Below are 19,527 nucleotides of genomic sequence, written 5' to 3'. Positions count from 1 at the left end.
TTTTAGGTGTATATTCTGTTACTCTTGAGTACTTCTATGTCTGGATTGATGATAATTCTTCCATATTTCTCCATTTTAAATTATGGCAAATGATACCTGATGAATTAGAGAAAAAATATTGTTATTCTTCAGTTACTGCAGATCGATAGTTTATATGAGCTAGTAAAAGATTATATTTTTTGTATGTAATATATGTAAATTTTATACATATATATGTATATATAATTAAGAATCCTTAATTTTGCATCCTCAGACCAAATATGGTTCTGTAAGCTAGGCATTTTATTCTATCTTCTCTCTTTTGGAAACTGTTACTATGAGGTTCGCTCAAAAGTGATTGCGGTTTTTGCAATTAAAATTGCAACTACATAGAATCACTCCTACAGAAAGCCGTCTCCCTTGCCTTTCATTCCTAAAAGCCTAAAAGACCCCCCCCCCCCAATATATGACCCTTCAGGACTCACTTTTTAGGCCTATCATATCCAATGCAAAACCCCACTCCAGGAGGTAAAGGCCTTTTCTCCTCTCCTTTCACTCTACAGTTGAACATTTTTCACAAAGCTTTCCAAGAGCCAATATGAAGTGCTTTGCACACTGACTGGCTGGCCTCTTATTTATCCTCTTACCTCTGTTCTCCCTCACATAAATTTCATTATGAATCCATAGTCTGTAGTGTAGTGGTTCCCATTATTTGGGAATAATTTTTTTTTCTTTTGAGACGGAGTTTCACTCTTGTTGCCCAGGCTGGAGTGCAATGGCGCCATTTTGGCTCACCGCAACCTCTGCCTCCTGGGTTCAAGCAATTCTGCCTCAGCCTCCTGAGTAGCTGGGATTACAGGCATGCACCACCACACCCAGCTAATTTTGTATTTTTAGTAGAGATGGAGTTTCATCATGTTGGCCAGGCTGGTCTTAAACTCCCAACCTCGTGATCCACCCACCTCAGCCTCACAAAGTGCTGGGATTACAGGCATGAGCCACTGCACCCAGCCCAATACATGCTTTATAAATCATTTATTCAGTCTGTTGCAGTGGTGTCTCTCATAATGTTGAGATGCATGTATAATTTTAAATTTTCTAGCATCACGTTAAAGAAGTAAAAACAGGTAAAAATTTGCTGATTCTCCAGCCTCCGAGTAGCTGGGATTACAGGCACATGCCACCACACCCAGGTAATATTTGTATTTTTAGTAGACAGGCTTTCACCATGTTGGCCAGGATGGTCTCGAACTCCTGACTTCGTGGTCTGTTCACCTCAGCCTTCCAGAGTGCTGGGATTATAGGCATGAACCACCACGCCCAGCCGAAAATTATTTTTAGTAGTATATTTAACCTAATATACCCAAAATATTATTTCAACATATAGTTAATATAAAAATGGTTAAGGAGATGTTTTGTATTCCATTTTTCATGTAAAATCCTGAAAATCCAGTGTGTATTTCAAGCTATACCACATCGATAGCTTAAAATTAGACTAGCCACAATTCAAAAGTGTTCAGTAGCTACATGTAGCTAGTGGCTACTGTGGCAGACAGTGAAGGGTATAAACTTGGGTTGGTCTTTGGTAGGTTCTTTCATCTTGACAGTAACTCTATGGCCCCTGGGAATTTGCCATTCACAAATTGGAAACTTCTGCAAAATAGCATTCTAACCATTCACTTGTTAGAGTAAAATGTGGAAATAGTTTGGTTTCAGCCAAAGGCGCTTTAAAATTTTACACCTTGGCCAGGTGCAGTGGCTCATGCCTGTAATCCCAACACTTTGGCAGGCCAATCACTTGAGGTCAGGAGTTCGAGACCAGCCTGGCCAACATGGCAGAACCCCCTCTCTACTAAAAATATGAAAATTAGCTGGGTGTGGTGGCAGATGCTTGTAATCCCAGCTACTCAGGAGGCTGAGGCATGAGAATCACTTGAACCTGGGAGGTGGAGGTTGCAGTGAGCTGAGATCATGCCACTGCACTCAGCCTGGGTGCAGAGTGAGACTGTCTCCAAAAAAAAAAAGTTATACCATTAGAATAAATGTTGACTATTTTTGAACTTATGAATATTCAAAGGTAAGACAATTAGTTTCAGTTAGATCCAGTATAATGAAGAATTCGGCAGGAATGTCTCTGCTCTGTAATAGGACATGTTTCTTCTAAGCTTGTAGTATCCATGCATTATCATTAGAACAATTCAGTTTCAGGCCAACCAAGTTATAGAAAACTAGTTCCTCATTGCAAAGGTGCCAGAAAAAAATAAATTTTTAAGCTTTGGCTGAAATCTATTCAGCCTCTTTGAAAGTCAACATTCCCAATTTTAAGTAATTTTTTTTCCCCATTCAGCTGAGAAACTATTGAGCATCTTTTCTGTTTAACAGATTAACCAAGAATAACAGAATTAACAGTTAATAGAATTAACAGATTTAAGCCAAACTAAACTCGAGTTTATCTAGATAAACAAGAGGCAATACCTATCCTCAAAGTGCCTTCTAATTAATAGGAGGATGTAGATGGAATGGCCTCTACCTGGAATGATGTCTCTAGTTTATTTAGCCACCATTGGACTTAACATTTTGTATATTCCTCCAGGGAGCCTGCACTCACACAGCAAGTTTGGCTTGGACAGATGCCCCTCCTAAATGCCTTTCTAGAATCTTGCACTTTATAGCCCTTATACAAACTGTTTTAATTGCCTGGTGGTTTTCTGTTACATGAATTGTAAGCTCTCTTAAAGTAGAAACTTTTCACAAATCCATATGACACAACTTATTTTTATGTATTTATTTGAGACAGGTTCTCGCTCTGTTACCCAGGCTCAAGTGCAGTGGCATGATCTTGGCTCACTGCAACCTCCGCCTCCCCGGTTCAAGCAATTCTTGTGTCTCAGCGTCCCAAGTAGCTGGGATTACAGGTGTGTGCACACCCGCTAATTTTTGTATTTTTAGTGGAGATGGGGTTTCACCATATGGGCCAGGCTGGAATCGAACTCCAGGCTTCAAGTGATCGACCCACCTCAGCCTCCCAGAGTGCTGGGATTACAGGCGTGAGCCACCACTCCCGGCTAGTCACATGGCTTTCTCTTAGCCCCATCACATCCTGCTTTTTCAGATTGCTGGGTTTAACTTCCCAGCTCCCTCTTACTAGGTCTGTCACATTAAGCAGGTAACTTAGGTGACTCTGTTTCTGTAAAATGGGAATGTTAGGATAATACATAATACATAGGATAATACATAATAATGTGGGATAATACGTGAAAAACCTTTAGCATAGTACCCAGAACATAACACTCAATAAATGTTAGCTGTTATGTCTGTGATGTAGACCATATTCTCACAACTTTTATAGAGTTCAAAAACAAGCTTGGAGATGAGAAGTTGCCCAAGGTCACATAACTGATGTTCACCGTATTGTGAACCTATTGTTCACCGTATTGCTGTTTTCCTACTTGACTGTAGGGAGCATGTTATTGCAGATCTCCTGTTCCCAAACAGTGTGTGGCACCGAATGCTCAATGTTTCATGAGATCAAAAGGTCAAAGATCTGGAAAAATCTGAATAAACTGAACCTGGAAAAAGAGACGGGGGAGAAGGAAAGTGTCAGGAGAGTTGACTTAAAATATTTTTGGAGTTGTGTAGAAGAGGGAGGGACTTAGGATGGCTCTGGGAGAAAGAACTGGAACCAGAGACTGAGATGACAGGAGGCGGACATTTAGGCTGTCTATATTACTTTTTTTTTTTTTTTGAGACAAAGTCTTGCTCTGTCATTAGGCTGGAGTGTAGTGGCGCGATCTCGGCTCACTACAACCTCCTCCTTCCGGATTCAATTGATTCTCCAGCCTCAGCCTCTCAAGTAGCTGGGATTACAGGTGCCTGCCACCACGCCTGGATAATTTTTGTATTTTTATAGAGACGCGGTTTCACCAGTTGGCCAGGCTGGTCTCAAACGCCTAACCTCAGGTGATCCGCCCACCTCGGCCTCCTAACATGCTGAGATTACAGGCGTAAGCCACCTTGTCCGGCCATATTATCTTTACTATACTATCTTTCTAAAAAAGAGGCCGGGCGTGGTGGCTCAAGCCTGTAATCCCAGCACTTTGGGAGGCCGAGACGGGCGGATCACGAGGTCAGGAGATCGAGACCATCCTGGCAAACACGGTGAAACCCCATCTCTACTAAAAAAAATACCAAAAACTAGCCGGGCGTGGTGGCGGCGCCTGTAGTCCCAGCTACTTGGGAGGCTGAGGCAGGAGAATGGCGTGAACCCGGGAGGCGGAGCTTGCAGTGAGCTGAGATCCGGCCACTGCACTCCAGTCCGGGCGACAGAGCGAGACTCCGTCTCAAAAAAAAAAAGACTGCTGTCCAACGTTGGAAGGTGAAAGAAGGTGTACACTGGGAATGCTTCCCCAATCACCCTCTTGTCACAGACCTGAGGTCAAGATGAGACTGGACGACCTCTGAACCTCGAAGTTGTATGGGGACCGGACCAGGGAGGCAGAGGAGGGTAAACAGACCCGAGAGGCCGTACTGTCAGTGATGCCCTTGTTCCCGTGGGAGCCCTTCGGTTCCACGCAGTTCCCACCACGCGCCCGCCAATCCCAGCCCAAAGCCTCACTTTGCAGGCCTTCCCCGAAAGCGGGAAGCCTTGGTCGCTAGACTAGCCAAGCTGGCAAGCAAAGGCGGAGGAAACTCAGCCGGGCCGGAAACACAGAGAACTGCTTCCGGGTCAGGGGGCAGGAGCCACCATGGAGCTTCGCGGGGTTGCTGGGCTGAAGGATCCGCGGGCCGGCATCTGAAGCGAGCTGGACGCAGCGCGGCCCGCGCCCCCGGCCATACGCAGGCCGGTCCCGAAGGCCCGCGACCGCCGCCATGTCGGTGCTGGGCGAGTACGAACGACACTGCGATTCCATCAACTCGGACTTTGGGAGCGAGTCCGGGGGTTGCGGGGACTCGAGTCCGGGGCCTAGCGCTAGTCAGGGGCCGCGAGCCGGCGGCGGCGCGGCGGAGCAGGAGGAGCTGCACTACATCCCTATCCGCGTCCTGGGCCGAGGCGCCTTCGGGGAAGCCACGCTGTACCGCCGCACCGAGGTAGCGGCCCTCGGCACCGGCCGTCCTGTCTGGCGCTGTCGGGTCGCCCTGAGTCCCTTCTTCCCGGCCCCGCTTTCTCAGCGTCGTGAGCTTAGTGCTTTAGGCGCCCACAGGATATATGTGTCAGGGTCTTCACCACTCTTCCCACTCATCCGCACTAGAAATTGGCAAGATCATTGGTTTGACTAACTAGTCATTTTTGATTGGCCTAAGTCATCTAACCGTCTCTGAGCTTTAGCTTCCCCATCTGTAAAATGGGCTTACTGATAATACCTTGAAATCATCTTTTTTTTTTTTAAGATTATCTTGAGAATGAAACGAAGGCGCTTGTTCTGTAAATTAAAGTGGTATACGAATGTGAGGTATTGCCAAAACTTCCTTCCCCTCATGCTGTATATATAGTTCTCCAAGGTCGGGTTGAGGAGGACAGGCATAGCTTAAAAATCCCCACACCGGTGGCACCTCCGTAGTTTGTGTCATTATCTTTAAGTTCAGCTGTGATCACTCAGTTGGAAGCTTTTCTTGAAGCTCATTGGGAAGATCTTTGTGTGTTGGTTCTTTATCAGTGTTTATCCTACAGGGTTTATGCATGGGAAGTACTCTGTTGGTATATTCTAAGCCATTAGTTCTTAATTTGGGGGGCACAAGGACCCCTTTGAGAACCTAACATAAGCAAAGTAATCTTACCCCCTCCATCAACACATTTGCACATAGGCACATCCTTTGGAGAGATCCATGGATCACGGAATCCCAAGTTAAGAATATATACTAGTGTAAAACCCTGCAGTGATGATTCTACTTCCAAAAACTAACGATATACTGGTTTTGATCATAGAATCTTACTTTAGGGTAAACATTTAATGAGAACTTGCTGGGGTTGCTGAAAGTGATCCATCCATCTGCAGTTCTGGTGTGTGTTCCAAGCCAGCATACTTTTAAGGCTGAAAGATGGAGAAGGAGAGAAGTGGTTGCAAGAAAATATTTTTAAGTGTTCTTTTTTATCCTGATGCCACGTTAATGAATGATGTTAGAGTTATTCTTAGTAGTCTGTTTTCTTTTTTGCACTCAAAATGAGAAAGAGGAGATAAGTATTGTTATTTCTATATTTTAGTTAGAGAAACTAAGACAGTATACTTAAGTCACTTGCTCACTTAAGTTATAAGTAAATCTTGGACTAGAACTAAAGTCTCACATCTTGCCCATTGCCTTTTTATTATTATCCTGTTGAAATTGATTACTGGGTTTGTTTTGAGTTAAATTTGATTACACTTCTCAAAAATTGCATAGCGTTATCCATATCACCAAATATTTATTAGATCTGTGAATTTACAGAAGTTCAGAAGCACTCTTTTCCTCTAGAAGCTTGTATTTCAATAGGAAAAGTTGGCCATTGTTAGTAAACACATAGCATTAAGTTGTATATGTAGAGATATGAAAAGAATGGACAAATATTTCAGTGTATGGGGTCTAAAAATTAAAGGCATGGTTACAGGAAAAGGTTCATCAGAGTCTTTTCAAAAACATTGTAAAGGCTTGGCAGAGGCATTCAAAAGGATGGGGAGGGTTACATTGGTGGAGATGCTCCTGGGCTAGGAAGCAGTGTCAGCAAAAAATGAGGCCAGACACAGTGGCTCATGCCTGTAATCCCAACACCTGGGAGGCCAAGGTGGTCAGGTCGCTTGAGGCCAGGAGTTCTAGACCAGCCTGGGCAACACAGTGATACTCCATCTCTTAAAAAAAAAAAAAAAAAAAAAATTTAGCTGAGTGTGGCAGTGCATGCCTGTAGTCCTAACTACTGGGGAAGCTGAGGTAGGAGGATTGCTTCAGCCCAGGCAGAGCAGAAGTGAGCTATGACTGCACTCTATCTCAAAAAAAAAAAGGATGTTAGACATCAGGAGCTACAGGTAAGTTTTCAGGAATGGAAGAAAATGTGATACATAAAAGTGTGAGAGATTATAGAGTTGCAAAAGGGGGCATGACTTATCCAGAAAGGGTAAGTCTAAATTTATAAAACTAGAGGCAAGTTTAGTATTTTCATTTTAGAAGCTGTGACCGACTATAGATAATTGCTCCCCAGTTCTCTACCTCTCAAGTATTCTTGCCCTGCCATAATCACCATCATGATTAGCAGCCTGTCATAGTATCCTCAATAGAATCTTTTTGAAACCTATGCCCAGCCCATATTTTTACCTGGAACTGACATCATGCAAATTGAGTGTGACAACAACGTCGTAATGCTTTACTTCCCCTGTCCTGCAATAAATTATAATGCTAAATTGTACACATAACCTTTAAAGTCTGTTAAAAGGAAAAAATAAGAGGAGTCAGTCTCTGCTCCTCTTAGGTAGTTTTGCTTCTAGGCTTACAAATCTAGGTGTGGATTCATTTGCTGCCAGGCAAGAGGAAAAGCACGATACCTCTGTTACTGTGTTTAGGATGACTCACTGGTTGTGTGGAAGGAAGTTGATTTGACCCGGCTGTCTGAGAAGGAACGTCGTGATGCCTTGAATGAGATTGTTATTCTGGCACTGCTGCAGCATGACAACATTATTGCCTACTACAATCACTTCATGGACAATACCACCCTGCTGATTGAGCTGGAATATTGTAATGGTAAGATAGAGTTCAGTGGGACTTTCTCCAGCAAGACTTTTGTAGACTCACAGTTACCTTGAGGAGAAGAATATAAGAAGAGACATATACAGTGATAAAAACTTTAAATGAATGTCTCGAGTTTAAGAGAAACTTTTCAGGCCTTGGAGAATTTTGAAGTGGTTAACGAAATAAGGAGAGGGATTTTCCCCTGCATACCCAAATTTTCTCTTGTGATTATAGTTCCATTTTCAAACTATCTTTTCTTCGGTTGGATTTTACATTTATTTTTCAAGTTTTTTTTTTCATGAAATGACATTAGTTAACCAGAATGTGGTTTGGCAGCGCTTGATACAGTATTTAATAATATCTTGTAGGTGATATTTATTTATATTGTCTTCAGCTAAAGCTATCCTATTGAAAAGTAGTCCAAAGATCATAACTGAGTGAAAGTGATATACGGTAAAGCATGGCGCTATTTATCTGATCTCTGATTTCTTCAGATCATTTTGCTTGTAAGATAGCAGTATAGCCTAGTTGTTAAAGAAAATAGACTCTAAACCCAAGTTTGTCTACTTTCTAGCTCTGTAACCGTGGCAAGAAACTTAACTTCTCTGTGCCTCAGTTTCCTCACTTTATTTTTATATTTATTTTTTTGAGACAAAGTTTTACTCTTGTTGCCCAGGTTGGAGTGCAATGGTGCCATCTTTGCTCACCACAACCTTCGCCTCCTGGGTTCAAACGATTCTCCTGCCTCAGCCTCCTGAGTAGCTGGGATTACAGGCATGCGCCACCACGCCCAGCTAATTTTTGTAGTTTTAGTAGAGACAGAGTTTTGCCATGTTGGCCAGGCTCGTCTCTAACTCCTGACCTCAGGTGATCCGCCCACCTCTGCCTCCCAAAGTGCTGGGATTACAGGCTTAAGCCACCACACCCAGCAGTTTCCTCATTTTAAAATGAGTTTGTTGGCCAGGGACAGTGGTGCACTCCTGTAATTCCAGCACTTTGGGAAACCAAGACAGGCAGATCACTTGAGCATAGGAGTTCGAGGAAGGCCTAGGCAACATAGTAAAACACTGTTGCTACCAAAAATGCAAAAAATTAGCTGGGTGTGGTGGTGTGCACCTGTAGTCACAGCTACTTGGGAGGCTGAGGAGGGAGGATGGCTTGAGACAGGGAGGCAGAAGTTGCAGTGAGCTCAGACCACTGCACTCCAGCCTGGGCAATGGAGCCAGACCCTGTCTCAAAAAAAAAAAGGCTGGGCATGGTGGCTCACGCCTGTAATCCCAATGCTTTGGGAGATTGAGTTGGGCGGATCACGAGGTCAGGAGATCGAGACCATCCTGGCCAACATGGTGAAACTCTGTCTCTACTAAAAATAACAAAAATTAGCTGCACATGGTGGCGCGTGCCTATAATCCCAGCTACTGGGGAGGCTGAGGCAGGAGAATCACTTGAACCAGGGAAGTTGGAGGTTGCAGTGAGTGGAGATCACACCACTACAGCCTGGTTACAGAGCGAAACTCCATCTCAAAAAAGAAAAGTTTGTTGATAACGGTACCTACTTTCTAGGATTGTTATATTACATGCATAGTATTTGGTAGGTAGAAAGTGTTTGCTACATACTGTACTAGCTGTTAATCATCTTATTGCACAAGAGAACCTCCAAAGCCCTTTTCTGAACTGCATGCTAAAGAGGTTCCAGCATGTTCGTCCCTTATAACTTTCTTGTGTAAACTCTTGTATATTATGATCATTGGTGATCAATGCCATATACAAGATTCTGTTAAAAATTTTCGAAGTAGGAGAAGCCGTAGGACGTTAACTTCTTTTGTGATTAGGAAGAACTGGAACAAATGATACATTTGTTGAAACTGAGTTACTAGGTTGCAGGGGAAAAGAAGTAAAAACTTACCCAGGGCTAAAGTGTAAGTTATAGTTGCAGGTGGGATGTAAGATGAACCATGATTACTTGCGGTCTGTATTACTAGATAAAGGAAAGAGAGAAGTAAATTCACACTTATTCCACAGGAAGGAATTAGTAAAGAGAGTAATGATAGGAAACAGTCTAGGGGTAGACCCTAAATTTGGGGAAATTTTTTGGTGTGAAGTAGAAAATTTGTCAATATATACCCTATAAATACAAAACATTGTATCACAGGTGTAATCCAATTTTTTTCTTTTTTTCCTGAGATAGACTCTCACTGTCACCCAGCCTGGAGTGCAGTGGTGTGATCTCAGCTCACTGCAACCTCCGCCTGCCAGGCTCAGGCGATCCTCCCACCTCAGTCTCCTGATTAGTTGGGACCACAGGCACGTGCCCCCACACCTGACTAATTTTTTGTATTTTTGGTAGAGATAGGGTTTTGCTGTGTTGCCCAGGCTGGTCTTGAATTCCCAAACCCGAACAATTTGCCCAGCTCAGCCTCCCAAAGTTCTGGGATTATAGGCGTGAGCCACTGTGCCCAGCCTAATCCAAATGTTATAGTAGTCACAACTGGGAGAGTTGTTACAAAAATATTACAGAGTTCTTAAAGGAGAGTTCTAGAAAAGAAATCTGATTTTGAATATACTTGTTGGGAACAACAAGAATGGTCTTTACTCACATCTTTTCTTAAAATGTCTTTTTTTTTATTAAGCCTCTTGTGTTAGGGAGATCTTTGAAGAATATTTCTGATGCAGTCCTTGAGAGATGGGAAGAGTTTTGTGCCCATGTGAAAAGTCAAAAGAAGTAGTTGCCTATGGAGAGAAAGCAGAATCCTTCATTTGCTTGTGTCACCTAAAAAACCCTGTAACAGGAGCCAAGCTTTGATCTGTATTAAGCAATTCAAACCTGTGTCTTGTTTAATTGCAGGAGGGAACCTGTATGACAAAATCCTTCGTCAGAAGGACAAGTTGTTTGAGGAAGAGGTAATTCATATTTCTGTGGAAGGAAGTTAGAATTGTAGTGTTGTAATTCTTGCATTCTAGTTCTGTATTTACTCTTCCAATAATGAAGAGTGTTTTTTTCCTTTTGTTCAGACTCCTTCCAGGCTCTGATATTCATGAGAAAGGAAACCTCTAACAAGGAAGCTGTCTATAGCTGCTTCCTAAACGTTTTACCTCCACATCATGATTCTCTGTGGGCTTTCTTTCCTGGTTCTATTACTGCATACTGGTATGCCCAGTTTTCTATAACTTTGCATTCTTCCTGAGTTTTTCCACATGTCTGCTTTACCATACTATATATTATAATGACATTGGAACGATTTTATGAGGAACCTGTTTTTTGTGTTTTTTTACCCCTTCACTTTTCTTTGCCTACTCAACCTGCAAGGAAGAGATGTCAAGTCATGTTGAATCATAACTTCTGGTTGCAGCTTTCTTTGTTTTGTTTGTTTGTGTATGTGTGTGTATTTACTTAAATGGAGCTTTTTGTTTCTAATCCAAATATTTATTTTTTCTCTGCAGATGGTGGTGTGGTACCTATTTCAGATTGTTTCAGCAGTGAGCTGTATCCATAAAGCTGGAATCCTTCATAGGTAAAAAGTAAAAAAATTTATGGATGGATTCTTCTCTACTAATTCAGCCCCTACCCTGGATACCCCCCAACAACACTTTTATTTTCTTGATTAAGCAGCCAAGAGTTTTTCCATTTATATCATTAGGAAAGGAAAATAATGAGGAATGTTATTTTCACTCCCTGAAGTTAAACCATGTTTATGATCTAGGAAGAATCTCCTCAGTAGCCAAGTACTACTTAGTCATTTTACAGACAAAAATTTTAGAATTCAGTTTGTTAATTCATCAGTAAAGCCTAGAAAGCACTATGAGAAGTAGTATTTGGTAAGAATTCACAGCAGTAATAATTGGCAATTCTTTTTAATTCTATAATTAAGCACTTTTAATTTAAATAAAAACCTCTTCACTTTGTACAGTTAATTGTACAAATTTACCAGATCTTTAAAAACAAGCACATTTCCATTCATTTCTAGCTATAGAAGAGAACCATCTCAGTAACATTTTCACATCATTATACCCTTCTTAAGTGAGTCATTGACTGGTGCCAGAGATTAATTATAATACACTAAGATTTCTTTTTTTATTGGTTTGTTCATTCAGTTAACATATATTTCTGGATAGCTATTGAATGGCTTCTGTTGCATGTTGTTATTTTCTTTTAAAAGTAACAAAGTATATTGTTCTGGTTTATTCACATCTTTCAATAAGGAAGCCATAGTGAACCAGGCACAGTTCATTTTGTTTTACATATGGTCAATTAATCTTTAGAAAAATAGCCTGTGATTTTATTTAGATAACTAAATGGCCTAATCATATCGTTGTGGGGATGTGTAGGCCTCTTCTCTTGCCTTAACAGATTATTTGAAACTTTGACACCAACCAAGTTAGTTAAAGTTGCCTTGATATCATTTAATTCAAGGCATAAGTGATAGTTGAAGAGCTGTGGTATCTTATGGGAATTATGGTTACCTAGAGCACCATTTTCCTCATCTGACCCTCTCAACTTTTCCTAATAGCTTCAGTAGTATGGGAGATATTTCTATGCTGTGAAGCCCTAGAGGATGAAGTTAATTCTCTGCCTTCACTCCTTTAAAGTCCCCACTTAAGTGTTAAACACCATGTGAAAGTGACGACCACTGTGGGATGTTTAGGACAGAATATGAGCAATGGTAACACTCTTTTTTTATTTTATTTTAGTTTTTGAGACAGGGTCTCACCCTGTTGCCCAGGCTAGAATGTAGTGGTGCAGTCATGACTCACTGCAGCCTCAGCCTCCTGGGCTTAACTGATTCTCAGGTGCTTTAGCCTCCCGAGAAGCTAGGACTACAGGTGTTTGCTACCATGCCTGACTAATTCATTTTTTGTAGAGATGGGGTCATACTATGTTGCCCAGGCTGGTCTAGAACCCCTGGCCTCAAGCAATCCTCCTGCCTTGCCCTCCCAAAGTGCCGAGATTACAGATGTGAGCCACTGCACCAGGCCCACACTCATTTTTATTCTGTAATAATCCTGGGCAAGACGGGGGATGAAATAAAACAATTATCTGTGTGAACTTAATTTGCAGCATCTTTTTTTTTCAGAGATATAAAGACATTAAATATTTTTCTGACCAAGGCAAACCTGATAAAACTTGGAGATTATGGCCTAGCAAAGAAACTTAATTCTGAGTATTCCATGGCTGAGACGGTATGTGTTGCCCTTGTCTTAATTTTTATTTTCTTTTCTAGTACTGGGAAATATAACTATAATCCCTAAATCTTGCATACTTTTCTCAATATTCTTTCAAGTTTTCCATACTTTTAATGAATGTCTTCAGAAGTCTTTTTCCTGGGCCCACTAGCAGGCGTTTAAGTCATTGCCCACGTTACACCTCTGACCTCATAACCTTTTTCCAATACTGATTAGGGACTTAATCTAAAAGCAACAAAATGCTTTACTCTTTTGTCCAGGTTAGGGTCTTTAGTAGATTTCACTTTATCTCTTATTTAATGTTTGAGCTCAAGGTGTTAGACATCTCTTTTTGTTTTTCCTTTGAATGCTTCTGGTTCAAAGAGAACCCCTATATTACAAGTGAAGGCTGATGCTCAGAGAACAATCTATTCTTTAACATTATACACAGTCTGAACTGCACAGGGTTCCCCTCTCACGTGATTTTGAGAAAGATCATTGGTAAAGAGTAGACATAAGTTGATCTTTGGGACAGTAATCTTACCCTTTTAGGAATTATAAAACCCAGTTATTATTCTTCTAGTTTCACAATGCTGTATCCTTAAAAGAACTTGAAAACTGATTTTGGCCAATAATTTTTTTTTTTTTTTTTTAAATAATGTCAAGATTTGTCTGCAAGCAATTTAGATGTTTAGGGTTTGGCGTCTCTGCCTCAGGGACTCAGATGTTTCTATGATGGAGGCCAAAGTGAGCTTCTGAAGAAGCAATCATGTCTTTATATGGATTTTTCTCATCAAGAACAATCTGATAAAACCAAGACTTGACTTTTTTTAGCTAGTTAAATGCAAAGAAGGAATGATATGAAAATTTATAAAAGCCATGTAAGCCATCTGAAATTTGTTTTGCTTTGCTGATTAAAGCTGACTATGAGTTTTATTAGAGCTGCTAGGGCCTTCATTATATCTCATCTTGGGAGAGGCATGACTTCTTAGGACATTTTTATTTCCAAGTTTATTTTTGAAGTCAGAAAATCTTTTTCAAATTCAAAAGAAATTCACTAGTTGTGTTAGCGTAACAGATGCCAAATTGGGCCATTTTAAAAGTTTCATTACGTGTATTTTAGTTAGAACATCTAATTCCATCATTCAGTTACCATCTCCCCACTGCCAGTGTTTGGGTTTTTTTCCCATTGGTGAACTTTTACTAAGTATGTCTTTAAATATGTGTAAAGTCTTCAGCAGGCCTTGAACGCCTGAAGCCTCTGTGATCTAGGAATCACACAGCTATTGAGCCCCTCAAGTTACCACAGTTCCTTTATCACGGAGATTGTCCCTTTATAATTGACCCAAGAGATTTGATATGAATAAGATTTCTTTCCATAGTGGCATCATCTCATAAAAAACATTTTGGAATCTGCTGATGAATGTTTTATGGTTGTTATCACTAGTTCCTGGGAAATTTAATTAAGCTGTTGAAATGTTAACATAGTTACCTCAGAAAAGAAGTTATTCTTTGATTGTTTCTTTGTTGCTCAGCTTGTGGGAACCCCATATTACATGTCTCCAGAGCTCTGTCAAGGAGTAAAGTACAATTTCAAGTCTGATATCTGGGCAGTAGGCTGTGTCATTTTTGAACTCCTTACCTTGAAGAGGACGTTTGATGCTACAGTAAGTTGGCATATTATCCCTATATTGCATTTAGCAGGTTGCAAATGGTACAGCCTGACTAAGCAGATCAACTCTATTCCCAGGCTTCTGATTTCTGGCAAAAATTACCTGTATTCAGGTACAAGATTAGTAATCTGTTATTAAAATGCTATCGACCCAGCCAGGCGCAGTGGCTCATGCCTGTAATCCCAGCATTTTGGGAGGCCGAGGTGGGTGGATCACTTGAGGTCACCCTGGCCAACATGGTGAAACCCCATCTCCATTAAAAATACAAAACTTAGCTGGGTGTGGTGGCGTGCCCCTGTAATCCCAGCTACTCGAGAGGCTGAGGCACAAAAATTGCTTGAACCCAGGAGGTGGAGGTTGCAGTGAGCCAAGATTGCACCACTGTACTCCAGCCTGGGCAACAGAGCAAGACCCTGTCTCAAAAAAAATTAAAATTAAATTAAAAAGTTCATCTCTTAAAAGCAAAAAATGGAACATGATGGTTCACTTTTTCAAGCAGTAGGAATTGGAACATTATTAACAGCAGCCAGATGATCATGCAACTACTGCATCACTTTCTTGGAAACGTGTAAAAGGATGCAAATCTAATGAACAGAATGGAAGGGAGCAAAAGACAATTGTTTTATCTGGGTCTCACTCTGTTGCCCAGGCCTGGAGTGCAGTGTCGTGATCATAGCTCACTGCAGTCTCAAATTCCTGTGCTCCAGCAGTCATCCCACCTCAGTTCCTGAGTAGTTTGAACTACAGGCGTGCCTCACCACACCTGGCTATTTTTTGTAGAGATGGGTTCTCACTATGTTACCCAGGCTGGTTTCAAAATCCTGGCCTCAAGTGATCCTCCTGCCTTAGCCTATGCTAGGATTACAGATGTGAGCCCCCATGCCCAGCATATTTAGGCCTTTTCCTAAATTGTTACTTTTTTATGCCTTTATTTTATCTTTGTAAACACTTCTGACATAGCACCAGTATCACTTTATTGTACTTAACTTTTTTTATATAGCTGTGGTTTTGCCAGGTAATCTAAAACCCTTCCAAATGTTTGCTTTATTTTCTACAATACCTAACACATTGTGGGTGTTAAAAATATTCATTAACTAGAGGAAAAAAAAAGTTTATCTGTTAAAAAATAAAGATTGTCGTTGCTTTATAGACAATGAATCCCTTTAAGTCTTTTTTTCTTTTTTCAAGTAAATTAAAGTACAACCTTATATAAAGCAGTGCTTCTCAAACTTTAATACGCATACAAAGTCATCTTGTTGAAATGCAGATTTTTTGCGGGGGGCAGGGTTGATATTCTGTGTTTCTAACAAGCTCCCAGGTGATGCTGATGCTGCTGGTCCGTGGAGCACACTGAGGGGCTAAAGTGGATTCACATCCAGTTGCCTCTACCAACCAGGTGTGAGAACTTAGGCAAATCACTTCATCTCTTTGATCCTCTGTTTCGTTATCTATAACATGGTAACAATATATATTCCCCATACAGAGATTCTCTCATAATGTATATGAAAAACGCAAATGTAAGGTAATGTAAATTCATTGCCCTTTCATAAGACCTATTCATTTTTCTAAATCCTGAAGGTTGTTCTAGTATATCATCTAATTCCCCTAAATAGTATGGTGGAAGAAAAATGACTTGGAGTCAGAGGCTGGGCATGGTGGCTCATGCCTGTAATCCCATCACTTTGGGAGGCTGAGGCGGGCGGATCACCTGAGGTCAGGAGTTTGAGACCAGCCTGGCCAACGTGGTGAAACCCCACCTCTACTAAAAAATACAAAACTTAGCCAGGCATGGTGGCGCATGCCTGTAATCCCAGCTACTCAGGAGGCTGAGACACAAGAATCACTTGAACCCAGGAGACAGAGGTTGTAGTGAGCAGAGATCGTGCCACTGCACTCCAGCCTGGGTGACAGAGTGAGACTCTGTCTCAAGAAATATGTGTATATATATATGTTGTGTGTATATGTACGTGTGTGTGTGTATATATGTGTGTGTATATATGACTTGGAGTCAGGCTTTGATTGGAGTTATAGCTTCATTTTTACTATCTGTGATTTTGGTCAGTTACTTTACATCTCTGAGCCCCCTTTTTCTCATATATAAATTGATAATGATAATAATTTCCTTGAATGGTGTTAGTGAGGCTAAAAAATACCATATATGTAATGTGCCTGTCTAGTTTGTAGTAGTCTCTCAATAATGGTATTACCATAGTATTGTTAATATTATCATCTTAATATTATTCACTGCCTTGTCTGTTGCAGCAGAGTATTGTCTGTACAGCCACAACTAGGATATATAAATTAGAAGGCAAGTTAGTTGGCAAGGGAACTACATGAAGCCAAGAAGCATGGCTAGTCTTGCTTTCCTTTTTCTTGGGATTCAGTTGAAAGGTCAGATTATAATATACTCTGAGCATTATATTGTTGGCCACATAGTTATAGATTGTATAGCCAGTTGGCTTCATTCTGTCTAATAGTATCAGTGCATCCCTAACCATTTCTTGTTGATGCATACTAGTAGTTATAACAAGAAGTCAGACCTATTGCCAATTCTTTAAATAATGGTCATAGACACCTGAGAGCCCCTACCAGTAGAGTATAGCATCATCTTCATATAACCAGGAACAATGCAGTCATCATTTTCTCATAGAACCCACTCAACCTGTGTGTGAAGATCGTGCAAGGAATTCGGGCCATGGAAGTTGACTCTAGCCAGTACTCTTTGGAATTGATCCAAATGGTTCATTCGTGCCTTGACCAGGTAGGTGTGACTTAAATATTCACTTCAGTTTCGTATTTCCCCTTCCAGCCTCAGTGTTTGGTGTATGGCATAACTATAAACCATACAAAACCACATCCAGTTCCCCAGGGTAGAGTGTATTTGTGGCTATACAGAGAATAGGTATTGGTAATTCATTATAGTTGTGTGCTTCAGTGAACAAATTCTTACTTTATTCTGTTTTGTAAGTATTAGTTTGTGAAATGAATTTCCCATCTAAATTGTGCTCCATTTTTATGACCAAGAGTAATTTCTGAATATATATTTCATAAAACTGCAATGAAAGATAATTTACCACTTTTAATACAGAATGTCTGTATTTCTCATATCTCATAGTTCCCTTGCTGTGTAGTTCTAGTATTACTCAAAGTATGTTTCATGAAACACTGGAGTCAGAATCACCAGGGAATGGGAGAGTTTTGTAAGTAAAAAGAAGATTCCTGGGCCCCACCGTAGACGAACTCAGTCAGAATCTCTGTGGATAAAGCCCAGAAATCTTTATTTGTAACAAACCCCTCAGGTGATTCTTCTATTCTGTATATATTGAGGTTGGAGAGCCACTGCCCTAATTGAACAAGTGAGGAAGGTGCATTATAAACATTCTCCTTCATGTACAAGTGTTGATGATAATGAGGTGAGAAACATAAAACATGGAGTATCACATAAGAAATGATTTTTAAAACAAAGGGATAATGCAGTGGTCTTTGACTAATTATCTTTAGATCCCATGTTGCCCATTTCCTTTAAGTGAAAACTAACCCTATTTTTACTTTTTAGGATCCTGAGCAGAGACCTACTGCAGATGAACTTCTAGATCGCCCCCTTCTCAGGAAACGCAGGAGGTAAAGTATGAAGAAGTCACTCCATTGTCTTTTCTGAGATAGATGACTTTTAGAGGCTTGATCCAAGTACTACAAGAAAGAGTAGTGTTTCCGGACTTGGTTGCAATAGTGCTATTTTCTACCAACATCCCTGCTTTTATTGCTTAGGGATAGCTTCTGACTTTTGCCTCCTTCGCCTGTGCTATTTTGTTCTAAATGTGTACTGATGAGACCCAAGAGCCCTTCACACCCCATCCATTGGTTTTAAATCTAGAGTTGAGGCATTAGAGTGCAGTAAGGAAGAGGGGTGTCTGGACTCAGACATCCTTATGTTTGTGTCTGAATTCTGTCATTATCTTTGTCAAGTTATTTAACATCCTTATTTCTTAGCTTTCTCCTCTATAAAGTAAGATGAGGTCAGGATTAAAGAAGATAATGCATAAAAAGTGGTCAGTCCAGGGCCTGGCATAGGGTGCTTACCAATTGTAGTGTGAATTGGACTGGGCCTCTGGTTTTTTTGTTTTTTGTTTGTTTTCTGAGACAGAGTCTCACTGTGTCATCCAGGCTAGAGTGCAGAGGCACAGTCCTAGCTCACTGCAGCCTTGAACTCCTGCTGCAAGTGATTCTCACACCTCAGCCTCCCAAGTAGCTAGGACTACAGGTGTGCACCATCATGCCTGGCCAATTTTTCTATTTTTATAGGGACAGGGTCTTGCTGTGTTGCCCAGGGTGGTCTCAAAGCTGTTGCCTGGCCTCAAGCAATCCTCCTGCTTCAGCCTCCCAAAGTGTTGGGATTACAGGCATGAGCCACTATACCCGGCCTGGGCCTTTGTTTTTCACTGCATTTGTTTAGGTGGTTGGTTGGAGTTGGAGGAATCCTCTTCAGGTACATTTTGCCCATATTTGAAGTCGAGTTTTATTGACTCCTCAGAGGTTATTTCCTGAGATTTATTCTGTCAAGATATCTTTAGAGATAGGAAGAACATCCTTTATCCCTCAGTTCCTCTAGGAGGTTTCACACCTTAATTTAAAACGTTTATCTTCCTTAAATGTTTGAGTCTGTATTTCATCCTATTACACTATTTTTGCCTTGCTACCCTTCTTCCTCCACTACCAGTTCTTTGTTTTTATACCTTCCAAATATTCACATACAATGCTTGTTTCAAGTCTTGCCCTTGGATACATTCTATACATCCCTAATTCCATATTTGCTGTTTCATCCGTACTGTTATTCTACTATGCCATTTAATTAATCTTTTCTGGTTCTTCTTCAGCCAGTGTTTTAGTGCCTGAAATTATGTACTGTACTCCAGATATGGCACCATGAACTTCCATTTATGTTTTGTGCATGTGCAGGCAGTATCACCCTTTTGGTCTGGTTAAGCATATTTAAAATTTTTATCTGGCTTATTTCACAGCAGTATAA

The 19,527-nt window shown here is 40.9% G+C and overlaps 1 protein-coding gene across 5 annotated transcripts in view; it reads left to right on the top strand.

The window, feature by feature from the left end:
* The first annotated feature begins 4,692 nt into the window (after positions 1-4,692).
* Positions 4,693-19,527, top strand: part of NEK9 (NIMA related kinase 9) — a 45,589-nt gene continuing 30,754 nt past the window's right edge. For all 5 annotated transcript variants that reach the window (XM_007987299.3, XM_073011176.1, XM_073011175.1 and 2 more), the window contains exons 1-8: positions 4,693-5,067; positions 7,503-7,680; positions 10,514-10,569; positions 11,110-11,180; positions 12,741-12,846; positions 14,364-14,495; positions 17,152-17,262; positions 18,058-18,122. In XM_007987299.3, the coding sequence (XP_007985490.2) occupies positions 4,849-5,067; positions 7,503-7,680; positions 10,514-10,569; positions 11,110-11,180; positions 12,741-12,846; positions 14,364-14,495; positions 17,152-17,262; positions 18,058-18,122 (938 nt within the window). In that variant the 5' untranslated portion in view covers positions 4,693-4,848. The remainder of the gene's footprint in view (positions 5,068-7,502; positions 7,681-10,513; positions 10,570-11,109; positions 11,181-12,740; positions 12,847-14,363; positions 14,496-17,151; positions 17,263-18,057; positions 18,123-19,527) is intronic.

Source organism: Chlorocebus sabaeus, chromosome 24 (assembly GCF_047675955.1).
Source record: "Chlorocebus sabaeus isolate Y175 chromosome 24, mChlSab1.0.hap1, whole genome shotgun sequence".
Classification (NCBI taxonomy): Eukaryota; Metazoa; Chordata; class Mammalia; order Primates; family Cercopithecidae; genus Chlorocebus; species Chlorocebus sabaeus.
Note: the sequence above shows the minus strand (reverse complement) of the source record. Positions and strands in the feature narration are given on the sequence as shown.